General features: G+C 49.1%; 1 protein-coding gene across 1 annotated transcript in view; it reads right to left on the reverse strand.

Annotated features, from left to right (window-relative positions):
• Nucleotides 1-23,712, reverse strand: part of LOC116359717 (dedicator of cytokinesis protein 1-like) — a gene marked incomplete at its 5' end in the record, with an annotated part of 464,327 nt that overhangs the window by 69,420 nt on the left and 371,195 nt on the right. Inside the window, 5 exon segments of the mRNA XM_031813059.1 lie at nucleotides 7,829-7,910; nucleotides 8,474-8,615; nucleotides 19,113-19,217; nucleotides 19,902-19,991; nucleotides 22,978-23,097. Coding sequence (XP_031668919.1) covers nucleotides 7,829-7,910; nucleotides 8,474-8,615; nucleotides 19,113-19,217; nucleotides 19,902-19,991; nucleotides 22,978-23,097 — 539 coding nt within the window.

The following is a 23,712-nucleotide window of genomic DNA, read 5'->3' on the forward strand; positions in this document are numbered from 1 at the left end:
CAATATAGACCATTAAACCACAAGGACAATATTCAGACAGACCCATGAGTTATATAGGGGTCAATATAGACCATTAAACCACAAGGACAACATTCAAACAGACCCATGAGTTATATAGGGGTCAATATAGACCATTAAACCACAAGGACAACATTCAGACAGACCCATGAGTTATATAGGGGTCAATATAGACCATTAAACTACAAGCACAACATTCAAACAGACCTGTATCCTGTGTGACTAGGTCACCTTACCGCATGGCCACATTTACCAAAAGGTACATTTCAGCCACTATGGAAAGTTAAATAAATACTCAGGTTTAATTGAACAGTGTATTCTGACATATCGGGGCTGTGTTTACACAGCTGAGTGAGGCTGGCTGTCTGTCTGTCTGTTTGTCTGTGTCTATGTGTGTGTGTCTGTCAGTCTGTCTGTCTGTCTGTGTCTGTGTGTGTGTGTGTGTGTGTGTGTCTGACTGTCTGTGTGTGTCTGTCTGACTGTGTGTCTTTCTGACTGTCTGTTTAACTGTCTGTGTGTGTGTCTGTCTGTCTAACCGTGTGTCTGTCTGTGTCTGTCTGACTGTGTGTGTGTGTGTGTGTGTCTGACTGTCTGTGTGTGTCTGTCTGACTGTGTGTCTGTCTGAGTGTGTGTGTGTCTGTCGAACTGTCTGTGTGTGTGTGTCTGTCTGTGTGTCTGTCCGACTATGTGTGTGTGTGTGTCTGTCTAACTGTGTGTCTGTCTGTGTCTGTCTGTCTGTGTGTGTCTAACTGTCTGTCTGTGTGTGTCTGTCTGTGTCTGTCTAACTGTGTGTGTGTGTGTGCCTGTCTGTCTAACTGTGTGTGTATGTGTGTCTGTCTAACTGTGTGTGTGTGTGTCTGTCTAACTGTCTGTGTCTGTCTAACTGTGTGTGTGAGTGTGTGTGTGTGTGTGTGTCTGTCTAACTGTCTGTCTGAGTGTGTGTGTGTCTGTCGAACTGTGTGTGTGTGTGTGTGTGTGTCTGTCTAACTGTGTGTGTGAGTGTGTGTGTGTGTGTGTCTGTCTAACTGTCTGTCTGTCTGAGTGTGTGTGTGTCTGTCGAACTGTGTGTGTGTGTGTGTGTGTGTGTGTGTGTCCAGCTGTAGCAGCTGTGATGAAGGGAGCTGGCAGAGTGAGTTAATAACAGAGGGGAAAACATGAAGGTCAACCTCTGTTTGATCTACAAACACATTTACATTTAGATGTGTTCACCTTCCAGTCCCAGTGCTCAGTATTCTGGACCAGTGTCCTCTGGGTCTGTCCTACTGCTACTCTGTTCTGGGTCTGTCCTACTGCTACAGTGTTCTGGACCAGTGTCCTCTGGGTCTGTCCTACTGCTACAGTGTTCTGGGTCTATCCTACTGCTACTCTGTTCTGGACCAGTCTCCTCCTCTGTCCTACTGCTACAATGTTCTGGACCAGTGTCCTCTGGGTCTGTCCTACTGCTACAGTGTTCTGGACCAGTGTGATCTGGGTCTGTCACACTGCTACTGTGTTCTGGACCAGTGTCCTCTGGGTCTGTCCTACTGCTACAGTGTTCTGGGTCTGTCCTACTACTACAGTGTTCTGGGTCTGTCCTACTGCTACAGTGTTCTCTGGGTCTGTCCTACTGCTACAGTGTTCTCTGGGTCTGTCCTACTGCTACAGTGTTCTGGGTCTGTCCTACTGCTACAGTGTTCTGTACCAATGTCCTCTGGGTCTGTCCTACTGCTACAGTGTTCTGGGTCTGTCCTACTGCTACAGTGTTCTGGGTCTGTCCTACTGCTACTGTGTTTCTGGACCAGTGTCCTCTGGGTCTGTCCTACTGCTACAGTGTTCTGGGTCTGTCCTACTACTACAGTGTTCTGGGTCTGTCCTACTGCTACAGTGTTCTCTGGGTCTGTCCTACTGCTACAGTGTTCTCTGGGTCTGTCCTACTGCTACAGTGTTCTGGGTCTATCCTACTGCTACTCTGTTCTGGAACAGTCTCCTCCTCTGTCCTACTGCTACAATGTTCTGGACCAGTGTCCTCTGGGTCTGTCCTACTGCTACAGTGTTCTGGACCAGTGTGATCTGGGTCTGTCACACTGCTACTGTGTTCTGGACCAGTGTCCTCTGGGTCTGTCCTACTGCTACAGTGTTCTGGGTCTGTCCTACTACTACAGTGTTCTGGGTCTGTCCTACTGCTACAGTGTTCTCTGGGTCTGTCCTACTGCTACAGTGTTCTCTGGGTCTGTCCTACTGCTACAGTGTTCTGGGTCTGTCCTACTGCTACAGTGTTCTGTACCAATGTCCTCTGGGTCTGTCCTACTGCTACAGTGTTCTGGGTCTGTCCTACTGCTACAGTGTTCTGTACCAATGTCCTATGGGTCTGTCCTACTGCTACAGTGTTCTGTACCAGTGTCCTCTGGGTCTGTCCTACTGCTACAGTGTTCTGGACTAGTGTCCTCTGGGTCTGTCCTACTGCTACAGTGTTCTGGACTAGTGTAATCTGGGTCGGTCCTACTGCTACAGTGTTCTGGACTAGTGTCCTCTGGGTCTGTCCTACTGCTACAGTGTTCTGGGTCTGTCCTACTGCTACAGTGTTCTGGGTCTGTCCTACTGCTACAGTGTTTTCTGGGTCTGTCCTACTGCCACAGTGTTCTGGGTCTGTCCTACTGCTACAGTGTTCTGGGTCTGTCCTACTGCTACAGTGTTCTGGGTCTGTCCTACTGCTACAGTGTTCTCTGGGTCTGTCCTACTGCTACAGTGTTCTCTGGGTCTGTCCTACTGCTACAGTGTTCTCTGGGTCTGTCCTACTGCTACAGTATTCTGGGTCTGTCCTACTGCTACAGTGTTCTGTACCAATGTCCTATGGGTCTGTCCTACTGCTACAGTGTTCTGTACCAGTGTCCTCTGGGTCTGTCCTACTGCTACAGTGTTCTGGACTAGTGTAATCTGGGTCTGTCCTACTGCTACAGTGTTCTGGACTAGTGTCCTCTGGGTCTGTCCTACTGCTACAGTGTTCTAGGTCTGTCCTACTGCTACAGTGTTCTGGGTCTGTCCTACTGCTACAGTGTTCTCTGGGTCTGTCCTACTGCTACAGTGTTCTGGGTCTGTCCTACTGCTACAGTGTTCTGGGTCTGTCCTACTGCTACAGTGTTCTGGGTCTGTCCTACTGCTACAGTGTTCTGGACCAGTGTCCTCTGGGTCTGTCCTACTGCTACAATGTTCTGGACCAGTGTCCTCTGGGTCTGTCCTACTGCTACAGTGTTCTGGACTAGTGTGATCTGGGTCTGTCCTACTGCTACAGTGTTCTGGACCAGTGTCCTCTGGGTCTGTCCTATTGCTACAGTGTTCTGGACCAGTGTCCTCTGGGTCTGTCCTACTGCTACAGTGTTCTGGACCAGTGTCCTCTGGGTCTGTCCTACTGCTACAGTGTTCTGGACCAGTGTCCTCTGGGTCTGTCCTACTGCTACAATGTTCTGGACCAGTGTCCTCTGGGTCTGTCCTACTGCTACAGTGTTCTGGACTAGTGTGATCTGGGTCTGTCCTACTGCTACAGTGTTCTGGACCAGTGTCCTCTGGGTCTGTCCTATTGCTACAGTGTTCTGGACCAGTGTCCTCTGGGTCTGTCCTACTGCTACAGTGTTCTGGACCAGTGTCCTCTGGGTCTGTCCTACTGCTACAGTGTTCTGGACCAGTGTCCTCTGGGTCTGTCCTACTGCTACAGTGTTCTGGGTCTGTCCTACTGCTACAGTGTTCTCTGGGTCTGTCCTACTGCTACAGTGTTCTCTGGGTCTGTCCTACTGCTACAGTGTTCTCTGGGTCTGTCCTACTGCTACAGTGTTCTGGGTCTGTCCTACTGCTACAGTGTTCTGTACCAATGTCCTATGGGTCTGTCCTACTGCTACAGTGTTCTGTACCAGTGTCCTCTGGGTCTGTCCTACTGCTACAGTGTTCTGGACTAGTGTAATCTGGGTCTGTCCTACTGCTACAGTGTTCTGGACTAGTGTCCTCTGGGTCTGTCCTACTGCTACAGTGTTCTGGGTCTGTCCTACTGCTACAGTGTTCTGGGTCTGTCCTACTGCTACAGTGTTCTCTGGGTCTGTCCTACTGCTACAGTGTTCTGGGTCTGTCCTACTGCTACAGTGTTCTGGGTCTGTCCTACTGCTACAGTGTTCTGGGTCTGTCCTACTGCTACAGTGTTCTGGACCAGTGTCCTCTGGGTCTGTCCTACTGCTACAATGTTCTGGACCAGTGTCCTCTGGGTCTGTCCTACTGCTACAGTGTTCTGGACTAGTGTGATCTGGGTCTGTCCTACTGCTACAGTGTTCTGGACCAGTGTCCTCTGGGTCTGTCCTATTGCTACAGTGTTCTGGACCAGTGTCCTCTGGGTCTGTCCTACTGCTACAGTGTTCTGGACCAGTGTCCTCTGGGTCTGTCCTACTGCTACAGTGTTCTGGACCAGTGTCCTCTGGGTCTGTCCTACTGCTACAATGTTCTGGACCAGTGTCCTCTGGGTCTGTCCTACTGCTACAGTGTTCTGGACTAGTGTGATCTGGGTCTGTCCTACTGCTACAGTGTTCTGGACCAGTGTCCTCTGGGTCTGTCCTATTGCTACAGTGTTCTGGACCAGTGTCCTCTGGGTCTGTCCTACTGCTACAGTGTTCTGGACCAGTGTCCTCTGGGTCTGTCCTACTGCTACAGTGTTCTGGACCAGTGTCCTCTGGGTCTGTCCTACTGCTACAATGTTCTGGACCAGTGTCCTCTGGGTCTGTCCTACTGCTACAGTGTTCTGGACTAGTGTGATCTGGGTCTGTCCTACTGCTACAGTGTTCTGGACTAGTGTCCTCCTCTGTCCTACTGCTACAGTGTTCTGGACCAGTGTCCTCTGGGTCTGTCCTACTGCTACAGTGTTCTGGACCAGTGTCCTCTGGGTCTGTCCTACTGCTACAGTGTTCTGGACTAGTGTCCTCCTCTGTCCTACTGCTACAGTGTTCTGGTAGAGTGTCCTCTGGGTCTGTCCTACTGCTACAGTGTTCTGGACTAGTGTCCTCCTCTGTCCTACTGCTACAGTGTTCTGGACCAGTGTCCTCTGGGTCTGTCCTACTGCTACAGTGTTCTGAACTAGTGTGATCTGGGTCTGTCCTACTGCTACAATGTTCTGTACCAGTGTCCTCCTCTATCCTACTGCTATAGTGTTCTGGACCAGTGTGATCTGGGTCTGTCCTACTGCTACAGTGTTCTGGACTAGTGTGATCTGGGTCTGTCCTACTGCTACAATGTTCTGGACTAGTGTCCTCCTCTGTCCTACAATGTTCTGTACCAGTGTCCTCCTCTATCCTACTGCTACAGTGTTCTGGACTACAGTGTCCTCCTCTATCCTACTGCTGAGTGTTTTCATTTAGTTCAGGACTAATATAACAGGAGATATAGTACCTGTCTCCATCTCATGTAGTTCAGGACTAATATAACAGGAGATATAGTACCTGTCTCCATCTCATGTAGTTCAGGACTAATATAACAGGAGATATAGTACCTGTCTCCATCTCATGTAGTTCAGGACTAATATAACAGGAGATACAGTACCTGTCTCCATCTCATGTAGTTCAGGACTAATATAACAGGAGATATAGTACCTGTCTCCATCTCATGTAGTTCAGGACTAATATAACAGGAGATACAGTACTACTCAGAGAATGCAAAGGATGAAACTAAATAGACATTTTCATCAAGTAGTAATATGCATTAATATGTCACTCAGATGGACTGTAGTCCTGACGTAACCCACCCATACATGATGTAAACACTCCGTATGACAAGGAAGAAGTCAGATAAGACAGACAGACTGTTATAGTGACAGACAGACAGACAGACAGACAGACACAGACAGACAGACAGACAGACAGACAGACAGACAGACAGACAGACAGACAGACAGACAGACAGACAGACAGACAGACAGACAGACAGACAGACAGACAGACAGACAGACAGACAGACAAGACAGACAGACAGACAGACAGACAGACAGACAGACAGACCAGACAGACAGACAGACAGACAGAACAGACAGACAGACAGACAGACAGACAGACAGACAGACAGACAGACAGACAGACAGACAGACAGACAAGACAGACAGACAGACAGACAGACAGACAGACAGAACAGACAGACAGACAGACAGACAGACAGACAGACAGACAGACCGACAGACAGACAGACAGACAGACAGACAGACAGCCGACAGACAGACAGACAGAACAAAGACAGACAGACAACAGACAGACAGACAGACAGACAGACAGACAGACAGACAGACCAGACAGACAGACAGGACAGACAGACAGACAGACAGACAGACAGACAGACAGGACAGACAGACAGACGACAGACAGACAGACGGACAGACAGACAGACAGACAGACAGACAGACAGACAGACAGACAGACAGACAGACAGACAGACAGGACAGACAGACAGGACAGACAGACAGACAGACAGACAGACAGACAGACAGACAGACAGACAGGGACAGACAGACAGACAGACAGACAGACAGACAGACAGACAGAAGACAGAAGACAGACAGACAGACAGACAGACAGACAGACAGGACAGACAGACAGACAGACAGACAGACAAGACAGACAGACAGACAGACAGACAGACAGACAGACAGACAGACAGACAGACAGACAGACAGACAGACAGACAGGACAGACAGACAGACAGACAGACAGACAGACAGACAGACAGACAGACAGACAGACAGACAGACAGGACAGACAGACACAGACAGACAGACAGACAGACAGACAGACAGACAGACAGACAGACAGACAGACAGACAGACAGACAGACAGACAGACAGACAGACAGACAGACAGACAGACAGACAGACAGACAGAAGTGAGGCTGGTCAGCTACCAACCCCCATCAGACAGACAGACAGACAGACAGACAGACAGACAGACAGACAGACAGACAGACAGACAGACAGACAGACAGACAGACAGACAGACAGACAGACAGACAGACAGACAGACAGACAGACAGACAGACAGACAGACAGACAGACAGACAGACAGACAGACAGACAGACAGACAGACAGACAGACAGACAGACAGACAGACAGACAGACAGACAGACAGACAGACAGACAGACAGACAGACAGACAGACAGACAGACAGACAGACAGACAGACAGACAGACAGACAGACAGACAGACAGACAGACAGACAGACAGACAGACAGACAGACAGACAGACAGACAGACAGACAGACAGACAGACAGACAGACAGACAGACAGACAGACAGACAGACAGACAGACAGACAGACAGACAGACAGACAGACAGACAGACAGACAGACAGACAGACAGACAGACAGACAGACAGACAGACAGACAGACAGACAGACAGACAGACAGACAGACAGACAGACAGACAGACAGACAGACAGACAGACAGACAGACAGACAGACAGACAGACAGACAGACAGACAGACAGACAGACAGACAGACAGACAGACAGACAGACAGACAGACAGACAGACAGACAGACAGACAGACAGACAGACAGACAGACAGACAGACAGACAGACAGACAGACAGACAGACAGACAGACAGACAGACAGACAGACAGACAGACAGACAGACAGACAGACAGACAACAGCATACAGACAGACAGACAGACAGACAGACAACAGACAGACAGAGACAGACAGACAGACAGACAGACAGACAGACAGACAGACAGACAGACAGACAGACAGACAGACAGACAGACAGACGACCAGACCAGACCAGACAGACAGACAGACAGACAGAACAGATACATACCTGACGATCTGCTCAGAGACGGGTTTGTTCTGGAACTTTGAAGGGAGTTCTAGAACAGGCTTGACGGTGAAACATTGGATGCCTTCCATCCCAGTCGTTAAAGGAAATATTGAAGTGTTGAATATAAACGAACTGGTCACAATGAGTTCAACTCAAACAGAACACAACTGTAAAGTAAACTAAACTAAAGTCATGCTTAGACCATCCCAGTCTGCTGAATGTGTTGGGGGTTAACGTGTGTAGATGGTGGAGGTGAAGCATTTTGTGGAGACTTTATAAATAAAATTGATTGATTGACTGACTGACTGTAATCTCTGTGATAAGTATACACTGTCAGGGATAGTTCTTGACATCTGTCTGACTCAATCAATCACATTTTATTTTATCAAGCCCATTTTACATCAGCAGTGCTGTACAGAAACCCAGCCTAAAACCCCAGAGATCAATGCAGAGGCAGAAGAACAGTGGCTAGGAAAAACTCCCTAGTAAGGCCGGAACCTAAGAAGAAACCTAGAGAGGAACCAGGCTAGGAAAAACTCCCTAGAAAGGCCGGAACCTAGGAAGAAACCTAGAGAGGAACCAGGCGCCGATGTGTGGCCAGTCCTCTGCTGGCTGTCTTGACTGTTATCTCTGTGGTAAGGATACACTGTGAGGAAGAGGTCTTGATGTCCTCGCCGGGCGGCGTGGTCGTCTTCATCTTGTCAGCGTTGGGGAACTGGGTGAGCAGTCTGGCCTCAAAGTCCTCTCTCCTCTCGTACTCCTTCCCCCTATAGATGAACATCTTGTTCTGAGAGGGGAAAAACAGAGAGAACGTTGTGAGGGTTTTACTTCTGTTTGACCACCAGAACATGCTTTGTGGCACAGTCGAAGCCACGCTGGGCTCCGGGGGGGTGGGGTGAGGGTTCACCACCGAGGCAGCTCAATTTCACCCTGTCATGCTTCACTACACTGGACTAGTGATGAACACAGATCTCTCTCTCTCTCACACACACACACACACACACACACACACACACACACACACACACACACACACACACACACACACACACACACACACACACACACACACACACAGACACAGACACAGACACAGACACACACACACACACACTGCAGACAGTGTGATATTGGGTTGAATGGGTGTTGGATCTTGTGTATTGTATAAACCACATGACTTTACTGGGATGTAGTGAACATATTGTCTGATACAACGGCCAAGAACAGGGGTTAAGTCCTTGGTCTGATCAAAACTCATGTTTTCCTTCTGCTACGTCAGTAAACAGTGTCTCTTCCTTCTGCTACGTCAGTAAACAGTGTCTCTCTTCCTTCTGCTACGTCAGTAAACAGTGTCTCTTCCTTCTGCTACGTCAGTAAACAGTGTCTCTTCCTTCTGCTACGTCAGTAAACAGTGTCTCATCCTTCTGCTACGTCAGTAAACAGTGTCTCATCCTTCTGCTACGTCAGTAAACAGTGTCTCTTCCTTCTGCTACGTCAGTAAACAGTGTCTCATCCTTCTGCTACGTCAGTAAACAGTGTCTCATCCTTCTGCTACGTCAGTAAACAGTGTCTCTTCCTTCTGCTACGTCAGTAAACAATGTCTCATCCTTCTGCTACGTCAGTAAACAGTGTCTCATCCTTCTACCTTGTCAGTAAACAGTGTCTCTTCCTTCTGCTACGTCAGTAAACAGTGTCTCATCCTTCTGCTACGTCAGTAAACAGTGTCTCTTCCTTCTGCTACGTCAGTAAACAGTGTCTCTTCCTTCTGCTATGTCAGTAAACAGTGTCTCTTCCTTCTGCTACGTCAGTAAACAGTGTCTCATCCTTCTGCTACGTCAGTAAACAGTGTCTCTTCCTTCTGCTACGTCAGTAAACAGTGTCTCATCCTTCTGCTACGTCAGTAAACAGTGTCTCATCCTTCTGCTACGTCAGTAAACAGTGTCTCATCCTTCTGCTACGTCAGTAAACAGTGTCTCATCCTTCTGCTACGTCAGTAAACAGTGTCTCATCCTTCTGCTACGTCAGTAAACAGTGTCTCATGTTTTACTTCTGCTACGTCAGTAAACAGTATGAATGGTATGAACAGGCACAAGCTACGGACAACGGACACAATTGCGTTTTATCAATAGCAATTTGAATTGCAGAGAGCTACCGGGACGATATCCTGAGGCCCATTGCGAGGCCCGTTTTGTTTAAGGTGTCTGTGAGCAACAAAATACATATCTGTATTCCCAGTCATGTGAAATCCATAGATTAGGACCTAATGTGTATGTTACCACGCAGTAATTAAAAAAAAAAACTCAGATTGGTGGAAACTCACTGCTGTTGGGAAAATGTGCATATTTTCTTTTGGAATATTCTATACTATAGAATCAGAAACACTGAGGTAAAACCAGGATATCGCTGGTCTATTTCATGTGGGACCTCAGATAGAGCTTCTATCACACACACACACTGCCATTTAAACATTCATTACTTAACTAGGCGAGTCGGTTAAGAACAAATTCTTATTGACCATGACGGTCTACCTACAGGGTCAGCCCCTGGAGACAATTAGGGTTAAGTGCCTTGCTCAAAGGACACAGACAGGTTTTTCACCTTATCGGATTGGGTATTCGAACCAGCGACCTTTCGGTTACTGGCCCAACGCTCTAATCGCTAGGCTACCTGCCTCCCATTCTATCGGCGTGTGTGTGTGTTCCTCTCAATGTCATGGTGCTCATTACTCAGCTCCCAGAATGCACCATTCTGACAGAGAAAGGAAATCACAGTCTATCACAGAGGAGGCGAAGAAGCAACACTAGAAAATGGTTCTCATACTTCAGCTAGTCAATAATTCATTACTGTTTTTTGGTAAATGGAAAAACACAGTCAGCCAAGAAACTAGTGTCATGACGAAGTCAATAAAAAGAAGAATAGAAAATCAAACAGCATCTAGAATGAAATTCATAGATTATTTAAACATGCTGTCGGCAGAGGGGTTTATGGGGCCATAAATGGAATCCAAATATCTCCAAATGCATGGTGGGAAAACGAATACAAAGTCTGTTTGTTAGCGATGTAGACTTAGGTTCAACACGATAAAACATACAGGAGATCAATCAACCAGATCAATCAACCATTTCAATCAACCAGATCAATCAACCAGATCAATCAACCAGATCAATCAACCAGATCAATCAACCAGATCAATCAACCATATCAATCAACCAGATCAATCAACCAGATCAATCAACCAGATCAATCAACCATGATCTTAGCAATGACCCATGAAAGTCAATGAGCCAAGAACGTAAAGGACACGACAAGGCTAAATCGGTGCTGAAGCTGACAAGGCCGTCATTTTAGGTCACAGGAGTGTGTAGAAACTAAACCAACCGTTTGAAGGGGAGAGGACAAAAACATACCTGAAAATGTATGAGATGAGGAAACTTTGTTTGTTTATCCCAGTCAGTAAACTCAGAAGCTTTTCCAGTGTCCCAAAATGGCACCCTATTCCCTACGTAGTGCACTACTTTTGACTAGAGCCCTATGGAACCTGTTCAAAATGAGTGCCCTCTATAGGGAATACGGTACTGTTTGGGACAGAGCCCACTGTACGTCTGAGAGAACTCGGAGTGATAGGAACGTGACAGCTTATATTTTATAGTGCTGGAACACAGTTTGATAAATATCTTCAGACAACTTTTGGAAAGCCTGAACACTTCCGTTGAGCCAAGCCGCTGAGATAAACAGAAACACCGCAGCTTTACAGGAACAGACGGAACACAAGTCAGAGAAAGACGGAGGAATGAAGTACTTCATTTAATACCCCTGCTCTACCGATCGCTAGATACATTCAGCCTGCCTTCCCAGAAGTCCTTTCTGTTGGTCCATTCAGTCAGACTGCCTTCCCAGATGTCCTTTCTGTTGATCCATTCAGTCAGACTGCCTTCCTAGAAGTCCTTTCTGTTGATCCATTCAGTCAGTCTGCCTTCCCAGAAGTCCTTTCTGTTGATCCATTCAGTCAGACTGCCTTCCCAGAAGTCCTTTCCGTTGATCCATTCAGTCAGTCTGCCTTCCCAGAAGCCCTTTCTCCTGATCCATTCAGTCAGACTGCCTTCCCAGAAGTCCTTTCTGTTGATCCATTCAGTCAGACTGCCTTCCCAGAAGTCCTTTCTGTTGATCCATTCAGTCAGTCTGCCTTCCCAGAAGTCCTTTCTGTTGATCCATTCAGTCAGACTGCCTTCCCAGAAGTCATTTCTGTTGATCCATTCAGTCAGACTTCCTTCCTAGAAGTCCTTTCTGTTGATCCATTCAGTCAGTCTGCCTTCCCAGAAGTCCTTTCTGTTGATCCATTCAGTCAGACTGCCTTCCCAGAAGTCCTTTCTGTTGATCCATTCAGTCAGTCTGCCTTCCCAGAAGCCCTTTCTCCTGATCCATTCAGTCAGACTGCCTTCCCAGAAGTCCTTTCTGTTGGTCCATTCAGTCAGACTGCCTTCCTAGAAGTCCTTTCTGTTGATCCATTCAGTCAGACTGCCTTCCCAGAAGTCCTTTCTCCTGATCCATTCAGTCAGACTGCCTTCCCAGAAGTCCTTTCTCTTGATACATTCAGTCAGACTGCCTTCCCAGAAGTCCTGTCTGTTGATCCATTCAGTCAGACTGCCTTCCTAGAAGTCCTTTCTGTTGATAAATTCAGTCAGACTGCCTTCCCAGAAGTCCTTTCTGTTGGTCCATTAATCAGCGATTGGTTTGTCTCTAACCAATCAGAGTATCAAAGCCAATGACGATTTCCCAGAAATGCCACTTTCCCACGTGTGAATGTGTTCCGTTTTTTAATAAGAGAATATCCTAATGCCTTCCACATTAGATAGAAATACATCATAATCAGCTGAATTAAGCAGCAATGTTTACAATGTTTTCTTAAGGAAGGAGAGAAGCAAAGTGCCTTCATTGGATGCAATGATATCTTTAATATAATAGATTTTTCTCCCCCCAGAGGCAGGGAGATACTGACATACAAACAGCAACATGAAGAAGACACTAAAAACCACTGCAAACAGAATGTATCTCAATTTGCCTCTGATAAATACTTCCCTAACGACTCGTGCAGAGAGCCCAGGATTGATATTACATTAAGTGTTCATTATTTTATAATTTTATATAATATGGATTCTGAATGAAGTCCACACTTCTTCACACTCAAGCGCATTCCACATTTCACCCTTTCCCCTATGTAGTGCACTACTTTTGAAGGCTCTGGTCATAAGTAGGGCACTAATCCAATAGGACAGTGAGAGGGGTAACAGCTATCATCCCTAGTCCAATAGGACAGCGAGAGGGGTAACGGCTATCATCCCTAGTCCAATAGGACAGTGAGCGGGGTAACAGCTATCATCCCTAGTCCAATAGGACAGTGAGAGGGGTAACAGCTATCATCCCTAGTCCAATAGGACAGTGAGAGGGGTAAAGACTATCATCCCTAGTCCAATAGGACAGTGAGAGGGGTAACGGCTATCTGGTGCAGAACATCAGTGATTTACTGGAGATCAGTAGAGGCCAGGGCACAAAACACTAACCCACTTTAGCTGGCAATAATAATCTAGTTTAGTTAATGTTGTTGTGCAGCTATTAAGGAAAAAACACTCTCTCCAGCCCTTACAAGATTAATGCTCCGTGGTAAATTGCCATTTTATTCGGGGGGGGGGGGGGGCATTGTCCCCTTTAAAAACTGCACAGCATATTCCCGTGTCCCAAATCACAGCCTGTTTCCCTATATAGTGCACTACTTTTGAATAAGCCCATTGGGTTATGGTCAAAAATAAGTGCACTATATAGTGAGTAGGTTTTCCATTTGGGACACAGTCTTTGTTCCAGTATCTGATCAGTAATGATAACTTCTGGGCTGATACTAATAAGCTGAGGTTTTCATCTCACTGAATTAGATATGAGAAGTCATGTATTTCTTACGACTTCCTCCCCCTTTCTCTAACAGGAAGTAAAGCATCTTTAGCTCCAAGAAGGTAGTCTACAGTAGACTGGCTGTAGAGAAGTCTATGAGGTAGTCTACAGTAGACCGGCTGTAGAGAAGTCTATGAGGTAGTCTACAGTAGACCGGCTGTAGAGAAGTCTATGAGGTAGTCTACAGTAGACCGGCTGTAGAGAAGTCTATGAGGTAGTCTACAGTAGACCGGCTGTAGAGTAGTCTATGAGGTAATCTACAGTAGACCGGCTGTAGAGAAGTCTATGAGGTAGTCTACAGTAGACCGGCTGTAGAGAAGTCTATGAGGTAGTCTACAGTAGACCGGCTGTAGAGAAGTCTATGAGGTAGTCTACAGTAGACCGGCTGTAGAGAAGTCTATGAGGTAGTCTACAGTAGACCGGCTGTAGAGAAGTCTATGAGGTAGTCTACAGTAGACCGGATGTAGAGAAGTCTATGAGGTAGTCTACAGTAGACCGGCTGTAGAGAAGTCTATGAGGTAGTCTACAGTAGACCGGCTGTAGAGAAGTCTATGAGGTAGTCTACAGTAGACCGGCTGTAGAGAAGTCTGAGGTAGTCTACAGTAGACCGGCTGTAGAGAAGTCTATGAGGTAGTCTACAGTAGACCGGCTGTAGAGAAGTCTATGAGGTAGTCTACAGTAGACCGGATGTAGAGAAGTCTATGAGGTAGTCTACAGTAGACCGGCTGTAGAGAAGTCTATGAGGTAGTCTACAGTAGACCGGCTGTAGAGAAGTCTATGAGGTAGTCTACAGTAGACCGGATGTAGAGAAGTCTATGAGGTAGTCTACAGTAGACCGGCTGTAGAGAAGTCTGAGGTAGTCTACAGTAGACAGGTGCTGGTCATAGACAACCTACCCCAGACACACATCACTCTCTCTGTCCTCCTAACAGACACACATCACTCTCTCTGTCCTCCTAACAGACACACATCACTCTCTCTGTCCTCCTAACAGACACACATCACTCTCTCTGTCCTCCAGACACACATCACTCTCTCTGTCCCCCAGACACATCACTCTCTCTGTCCCCCAGAAAGCTGATAACAGAATCAAAGAGAGGACTGTGTATAGATGGACCCAGTCTATAAAGGCCTTTTAGACAGCCAGACAGACAAAGGCAGCACCTGGCTGTTCAATCTGTAATGGATGCTGTGCCCTGCTAGAGGAGGAAGGGGTTAGAGGGGAGCCTTGTGAACACGGTCTTCAACAGCCCTAATGGAATGATCAGACGAGGCCTCTTCCTTAAAGGAGCATCTTTACATATGTTCTGGAAAGAGGACGACGTCGTGACGAAACAGCGAAGTCTCTCCCGCGCGGCAGAGCTCGAACACGACCGAAATCAATTACACGCCTTGGGAAAGGAGAGAGAATCAGGAACATGTTGAACAGGAGACAGTCGGTCACAATGACACAACTTTCCTCCATTAACACTGGAGAAACCACCAGCCCCCAGTGACCCAGATACCAGTGACCCAGACACCAGTGACCCAGACACCAGTGACCCAGAAACCAGTGACCCAGACACCAGTGACCCAGACACCAGTGACCCAGACACCAGTGACCCAGAAACCAGTGACCCAGACACCAGTGACCCAGATACCAGTGACCCAGACACCAGTGACCCAGATATCAGTGACACAGATACCAGTGACCCAGATACCAGTGACCCAGAAACCAGTGACCCAGAAACCAGTGACCCAGACACCAGTGACCCAGACACCAGTGACCCAGATACCAGTGACCCAGACACCAGTGACCCAGAAACCAGTGACCCAGACACCAGTGACCCAGATACCAGTGACCCAGACACCAGTGACCCAGATATCAGTGACCCAGATACCAGTGACCCAGATACCAGTGACCCAGAAACCAGTGACCCAGAAACCAGTGACCCAGAAACCAGTGACCCAGACACCAGTGACCCAGATACCAGTGACCCAGACACCAGTGACCCAGATACCAGTGACCCAGATACCGGTGACCCAGACACCAGTGACCCAGAAACCCAGACACAATGACCCGGACACCAGTGACCCAGATACCAGTGAGCCAGACACCAGTGACCCAGACACCAGTGACCCAGATACCAGTGACCCAGACACCAGTGACCCAGACACCAGTGACCCAGATACCAGTGACCCAGATACCAGTGACCCAGATACCAGTGACCCAGATACCAGTGACCCAGACACCAGTGACCCAGAAACCCAGACACAATGACCCGGACACCAGTGACCCAGACACCAGTGACCCAGACACCAGTGACCCAGACACCAGTGACCCAGACACCAGTGACCCAGACCCAGAGACCCAGACACCAGTGACCCAGACACCAGTGACCCAGACACCAGTGACCCAGACACCAGTGACCCAGACACCAGTGACCCAGACACCAGTGACCCAGACACCAGTGACCCAGACACCAGTGACCCAGACCCAGACACCAGTGACCCAGACACCAGTGACCCAGACCCAGTCACCAGTGACCCAGACACCAGTGATCCAGACCCAGTGACCCAGACACCAGTGACCAATCTGACTGATCAATAGCCCCAACTCTTTCCACCTTCCATTTACATGGACACTGACATGGTAACTTGACCAGGTACGGATGTGAGAATGAAATACTTTCGTTGACTGAAGACCAATCATTTGTTCACCACATGGCAGAAGACAGTGAACAGATAACAACAAATAAAACCAGCTGAAGGTTCAGGTCAGACAGGAACACGATGTGAGAGGATGACCCTCTGACACAACAAGTAGCTAGGAACTAATGGGGATCCATAATAAACCCCAGGAAGAGTAGCTGCTGCCTTGGCAGGAACTAATGGGGAACCATAATAAACCCCAGGAAGAGTAGCTGCTGCCTTGACAGGAACTAATGGGGGATCCATAATAAACCCCAGGAAGAGTAGCTGCTGCCTTGGCAGGAACTAATGGGGATCCATAATAAACCCCAGGAAGAGTAGCTGCTGCCTTGGCAGGAACTAATGGGGATCCATAATAAACGCCAGGAAGAGTAGCTGCTGCCTTGGCAGGAACTAATGGGGATCCATAATAAACCCCAGGAATAGTAGCTGCTGCCTTGGCAGGAACTAATGGGGATCCATAATAAACCCCAGGAAGAGTAGCTGCTGCCTTGACAGGAACTAATGGGGATCCATAATAAGCCCCAGGAAGAGTAGCTGCTGGGATCCATAATAAACCCCAGGAAGAGTAGCTGCTGCCTTGGCAGGAACTAATGGGGATCCATAATAAACCCCAGGGAGAGTAGCTGCTGCCTTGGTTAGGAACTAATGGGGATCCATAATAAACCCCAGGAAGAGTAGCTGCTGCCTTGGTTAGGAACTAATGGGGATCCATAATAAACCCCAGGAAGAGTAGCTGCTGCCTTGGCAGGAACTAATGGGGATCCATAATAAACCCCAGGAAGAGTAGCTGCTGCCTTGACAGGGACTAATGGGGATCCATAATAAACCCCAGGAAGAGTAGCTGCTGCCTTGGTTAGGAACTAATGGGGATCCATAATAAACCCCAGGAAGAGTAGGCAGGAACAGAAAGAGGTAACATAGAAGCATATGGAGAGAGGAAGGAACAGAGAGGAGAGAGGAGGAAGAGATTACTGATGGTTAAGACTGAGAGCTAGGGTGGAGGGACTAGGCCTTACGCACAGCAGCTGTATGTTACATTGTAATGATGCACAGAGAGAGAGAGAGAGAGCGAGAGAGAGGGAGAGAAAGAGAGAGACAGAGAGAGAGAGAGAGAGAGGGAGAGAGAGACAGAGACAGAGATAGAGAGAGAAAGAGAGAGAGACAGAGAGAGATAGACAGAGAGAGAGAGAGAGAGAGAGAGAGAGAGAGAGAGAGAGAGAGAGAGAGAGAGAGAGAGAGAGAGAGAGAGTCACCCTCTGAGGGGAAGGCTTCATGGGAAAACCCTCGTCTATTAACAGACAGAAGCGTAAGAGGCTCCAGCTCACTGCTATGTAGCGTGATTACACACTTCTATTTAACAGAGCATTCTCACAGTCCAAATATAATATCCTCTCTCCACGTCTTTCTAGCTCTCAGAGTGCAGCCTTACAGCCTGTTGGAAGTCTCCTCTCCTCTCCTCTCCTCTCCTCTCCTCTCCTCTCCTCTCCTCTCCTCTCCTCTCCTCTCCTCTCCTCTCCTCTCCTCTCCTCTCCTCTCCTCTCCTCTCCTCTCCTCTCCCGTAGGAGACTCCTCTCCAGTAGGAGACTACTGGCTGAGGCAGGGGACTCTACTGGCTGAGGCAGGGGACTCTACTGGCCGAGGCAGGGGACTCTACTGGCCGAGGTAATGTATTGAAGGCTGAGGCAGGAGACTCTACTGGCTGAGGCAGGGGACTCTAATGGCTGAGGTAATGTATTGACTGTTGAGGCAGGGGACTCTAATGGCTGAGGTAATGTATTGACTGTTGAGGCAGGGGACTACTGGCTGAGGTAATGTATTGACGGCTGAGGCAGGGGACTCTACTGGCTGAGGCAGGGGACTCTACTGGCTGAGGTAATGTATTGACGGCTGAGGAAGGGGACTCTATTGGCTGAGGCAGGGGACTCTACTGGCTGAGGTAATGTATTGACGGCTGGGGCAGGGGACTCTACTGGCTGAGGCAGGGGACTCTACTGGCTGAGGTAATGTATTGACGGCTGAGGCAGGGGACTCTACTGGCTGAGGTAATGTATTGACGGCTGGGGCAGGGGACTCTACTGGCTGAGGTAATGTATTGACGGCTGGGGCAGGGGACTCTACTGGCTGAGGTAATGTATTGACGGCTGAGGCAGGGGACTCTACTGGCTGAGGCAGGGGACTCTACTGGCTGAGGTAATGTATTGACGGCTGAGGCAGGGGACTCTACTGGCTGAGGTAATGTATTGACGGCTGAGGCAGGGGACTCTACTGGCTGAGGTAATGTATTGACGGCTGGGGCAGGGGACTCTACTGGCTGAGGTAATGTATTGACGGCTGGGGCAGGGGACTCTACTGGCTGAGGTAATGTATTGACGGCTGAGGCAGGGGACTCTACTGGCTGAGGCAGGGGACTACTGGCTGAGGTAATGTATTGACGGCTGGGGCAGGGGACTCTACTGGCTGAGGTAATGTATTGACGGCTGGGGCAGGGGACTCTACTGGCTGAGGTAATGTATTGACGGCTGGGGCAGGGGACTCTACTGGCTGAGGTAATGTATTGACTGTTTACTCTCTCACTCTCAACAGATGGCTGCAGAACTATGTACTGTGCGTGTGTGTGTGTGCCTGTGTGTAGGACCCAGGTACTACTTACCCTGAGGAAGGAAGGGAAGCCCACTCCGTAGTATCCCACAGCGAAGTAGTCTGGCTTGGGCCGGATCACCTTCACAATGTTCTCGTAGAACTGAGCCTGCTTCCTCTGTAACAGGAAGTAACCTTCAGGAAGACTCAATGTACTGGATGCAGAATACCATGTGTACACACACACACACACACACACGCACACACTGAAAGCCCCATGTCAAGGTGTTGTCCATATGATAATACATAGAGTTCTATACCAGTAGAATATACCACGTCTCCTACAAGATGACTGTTTCTATACCAGTAGAATATACCACGTCTCCTACAACAAGATGACAGTTTCTTACAACAAGATGACAGTTTCTTACAACAAGATGACAGTTTCTTACAACAAGATGACAGTTTCTTACAACAAGATGACAGTTTCTTACAACAAGATGACAGTTTCTTACAAGAGGACTGTTTCTATACCAGTAGAATATACCACGTCTCCTACAACAAGATGACAGTTTCTTACAACAAGATGACAGTTTCTTACAACAAGATGACAGTTTCTTACAACAAGAGGACTGTTTCTATACCAGTAGAATATACCACGTCTCCTACAACAAGATGACAGTTTCTATACCAGTAGAATATACCACGTCTCCTACAACAAGATGACAGTTTCTATACCAGTAGAATATACCACGTCTCTTACAACAAGATGACAGTTTCTATACCAGTAGAATATACCACGTCTCCTACAACAAGAGGACTGTTTCTATACCAGTTGACCATGTGATTAGATTGAACTTACCAAGGAGGCACTGAGCTGCTCAAAGTCAAACATCTCATTCTCATACTGGTCTGCCAGCTCCTTTCCTAGTACGATGGCTTCCTCCCACATCTAAACACACACACACACACACACACACACACACACACACACACACACACACACACACACACACACACACACACACACACACACACACACACACACACACACACACACACACACACACACGCAGGATATGAGAGAACAGTAATATATATTAGTCATTGTATTTAGCTGTAGACAGTCCTGCCTACTCCTCCCTCCCCTCCCTCTCTCTCCCAACTCCTCCCCCTCTCTCTAACACCTCATCCCCTCCTCCCTCTCTCTCTCCCACCTCATCCCCTCCTCCCTCTCTCTCTCCCACCTCATCCCCTCCTCCCTCTCTCTCCCACCTCATCCCCTCCTCCCTCCCCTCCCTCTCTCTCTCTCTCCCACCTCATCCCCTCCTCCCTCCCTCCCTCCCCTCTCTCTCCCCCACCCCTCTCTCTCCCACCTCATCCCCTCCTCCCTCTCTCTCTCCCACCTCATCCTCTCCTCCCTCCCCTCCCCCCCTCTCCCCCACCCCACCCCTCTCTCTCCCACCTCATCCCCTCCTCCCTCTCTCTCTCCCACCTCATCCCCTCCCCACCTTCAGTAGTATCGGGGAGGTCTTCCTGACTAAAGCCCCTGCGGTCCCTTGCTCTGCTGAAGATGGGACAGACAGACAGATATTTCTCCAGATTGAGTCATCTGAGAATGGTCTGCTCATCCTGTTTTTGTAGAATGGCATCATGCAGGCACATGATCTACCCTCTGACTGTCTGTCTGTCTGTCTGTCTGTCTGTCTGTCTGTCTGTCTGTCTGTCTGTCTGTCTGTCTGTCTGTCTGTCTGTCTGTCTGTCTGTCAGTCTTGTGGCTTATGGTGATACTGAGGTGGCAGGAGAGGATGGGATAGAGGGAGGAGGTTAGAAAGGAGGATGGGATGGAGGGAGAGAAGATGTAGGGAGAAAGGAGGATGGAGGGAGGGAGAGAGGAGGATAAGAGGGAGGAGGGGAGAGAGGAGGATGGGATGGAGGAGGGGAGAGAGGAGGATGGGATGGAGGGAGGAGGTTAGAAAGGAGGATGGGATGGAGGGAGAGAAGATGTAGGGAGAAAGGAGGATGGAGGGAGAGAGGAGGATAAGAGGGAGGAGGGGAGAGAGGAGGATGGGATGGAGGGAGAGAAGATGGAGGGAGGGAGGAGGATGGAGGGAGAGATGAGGATGGGAGGGAGGGACGAGAGAGGAGGAGAGGAAGATGGAGGGAGAGAGGAGGATGGAGGGAGAGATGAGGATGGGAGGGAGGGACAAGAGAGGAGGAGAGGAAGATGGATGGAGAGAGAGATGAGGATGGGAGGGAGGGACGAGAGAGGAGGAGAGGAAGATGGAGGGAGAGAGGAGGATGGGAGGGAGCGAGGGAGGAGAGAGAGAGGATGGAGGGAGAGAGGAGGATGGAAGGTGGGAGGAGGGAGAGAGGAGGATGGGAAGGAGGATGGGAGAGAGGAGGATGGGAGGGAGGATGGGAGGGAGAGGAGGATGGGAGAGAGGAGGATGGAGGGAGAGGAGGATGGGAGGGAGAGTGAGAGAAGAAGGGAAGGTGGTTGGTGGGGCAAGGAGGAGAGAGAGGAGGGCCAATAGAGGGCTTCCAGAGGATGGCCAATAGAGGGCTTCCAGAGGAGGGCCAATAGAGGGCTTCCAGAGGATGGCCAATAGAGGGCTTCCAGAGGATGGCCAATAGAGGGCTTCCAGAGGAGGGCCAATAGAGGGCTTCCAGAGGAGGGCCAATAGAGGGCTTCCAGAGGAGGGCCAATAGAGGGCTTCCAGAGGAGGGCCAATAGAGGGCTTCCAGAGGAGGGCCAATAGAGGGCTTCCAGATGAGGGCCAATAGAGGGCTTCCAGAGGAGGGCCAATAGAGGGCTTCCAGAGGAGGGCCAATAGAGGGCTTCCAGATGAGGGCCAATAGAGGGCTTCCAGAGGAGGGCCAATAGAGGGCTTCCAGATGAGGGTCAATAGAGGGCTTCCAGAGGAGGGCCAATAGAGGGCTTCCAGATGAGGGCCAATAGAGGGCTTCCAGAGGAGGGCCAATAGAGGGCTTCCAGAGGAGGGCCAATAGAGGGCTTCCAGAGGAGGGCCAATAGAGGGCTTCCAGAGGAGGGCCAATAGAGGGCTTCCAGAGGAGGGTCAATAGAGGGCTTCCAGAGGAGGGCCAATAGAGGGCTTCCAGAGGAGGGCCAATAGAGGGCTTCCAGAGGAGGGCCAATAGAAGGCTTCCAGAGGAGGGCCAATAGAGGGCTTCCAGAGGAGGGCCAATAGAGGGCTTCCAGAGGAGGGTCAATAGAGGGCTTCCAGAGGAGGGCCAATAGAGGGCTTCCAGAGGAGGGTCAATAGAGGGCTTCCAGAGGAGGGCCAATAGAGGGCTTCCAGAGGAGGGCCAATAGAGGGCCAATAGAGGGCTTCCAGATGAGGGCCAATAGAGGGCCAATAGAGGGCTTCCAGATGAGGGCCAATAGAGGGCTTATAGATGAGAGTTTTAGGCGTCGCCACATTGCCTCTCTGGACCGTTGAAGGAGGATCAGATAGAACAGAACATCTGGAACATGCTGAACAAAAAGGTGCAGCTCACTAACTCTGTCTACCTCTTTAGTCTCACCAGACCTACACATACTCTCCCCCCTCTCTCTCTCTCTCTCTCTCTCTCTCACCCCTCCCTCTCTCTCTCAACCACCCCCCTCTCTCTCTCACCCCTCCCTCTCTCTCTCACCACCCCCCATCTCTCTCACCACCTCCCCTCTCTCACCACCACCCCTCTCTCACCACCACCCCTCTCTCACCACCCCCCCTCTCTCACCACCTCCCCTCTCTCTCTCACCCCCCCTCTCTCAATCTCTCACCAACACTCACTTTCTCATCAACACACACACTATATCTCTCTCTAATACACACCCTCCCCCCCTCCCATCACCCTTCCTCCCTCTTCCCCCCCCCCATCACCCTTCCACCCTCTCTACCCCCTCCCATCACCCTCCTGCCTCTAGGTACCTTGCCCTTGTCGAAGAAGTTGATGATCTCCTGGTAGAGCTGGTCCTTGAGTTGTCCTTGTGTGGAGGCCTGGTAGCCGTCTCTCTGGGTCAGGTGAGCTGCACACGGCTCCTCAGACCACTGCAGGGACACAGATCATGTTACCTCTATAGAACAGACCCTGTAGATACAGATCATGTTACCTCTATAGAACAGACCCTGTAGATACAGATCGTGTTACCTCTATAGAACAGACCCTGTAGATACAGATCATGTTACCTCTATAGAACAGACCCTGTAGATACAGATCATGTTGCCTCTATAGAACAGACCCTGTAGATACAGATCATGTTACCTCTATAGAACAGACCCTGTAGATACAGATCATGTTACCTCTATAGAACAGACCCTGTAGATACAGATCGTGTTACCTCTATAGAACAGACCCTGTAGATACAGATCATGTTACCTCTATAGAACAGACCCTGTAGATACAGATCATGTTACCTCTATAGAACAGACCCTGTAGATACAGATCATGTTACCTCTATAGAACAGACCCTGTAGATACAGATCGTGTTACCTCTATAGAACAGACCCTGTAGATACAGATCGTGTTACCTCTATAGAACAGACCCTGTAGATACAGATCGTGTTACCTCTATAGAACAGACCCTGTAGATACAATATTAACTGTAGCTGAGCAGTATACTCTATCAGACTATATCAGAATTAGATTCCTCAATAGAGCTTAAC

The sequence above is a fragment of the Oncorhynchus kisutch genome, unplaced genomic scaffold (genome assembly GCF_002021735.2).
Source record: "Oncorhynchus kisutch isolate 150728-3 unplaced genomic scaffold, Okis_V2 Okis04b-Okis11a_hom, whole genome shotgun sequence".
NCBI classification, from domain to species: Eukaryota; Metazoa; Chordata; class Actinopteri; order Salmoniformes; family Salmonidae; genus Oncorhynchus; species Oncorhynchus kisutch.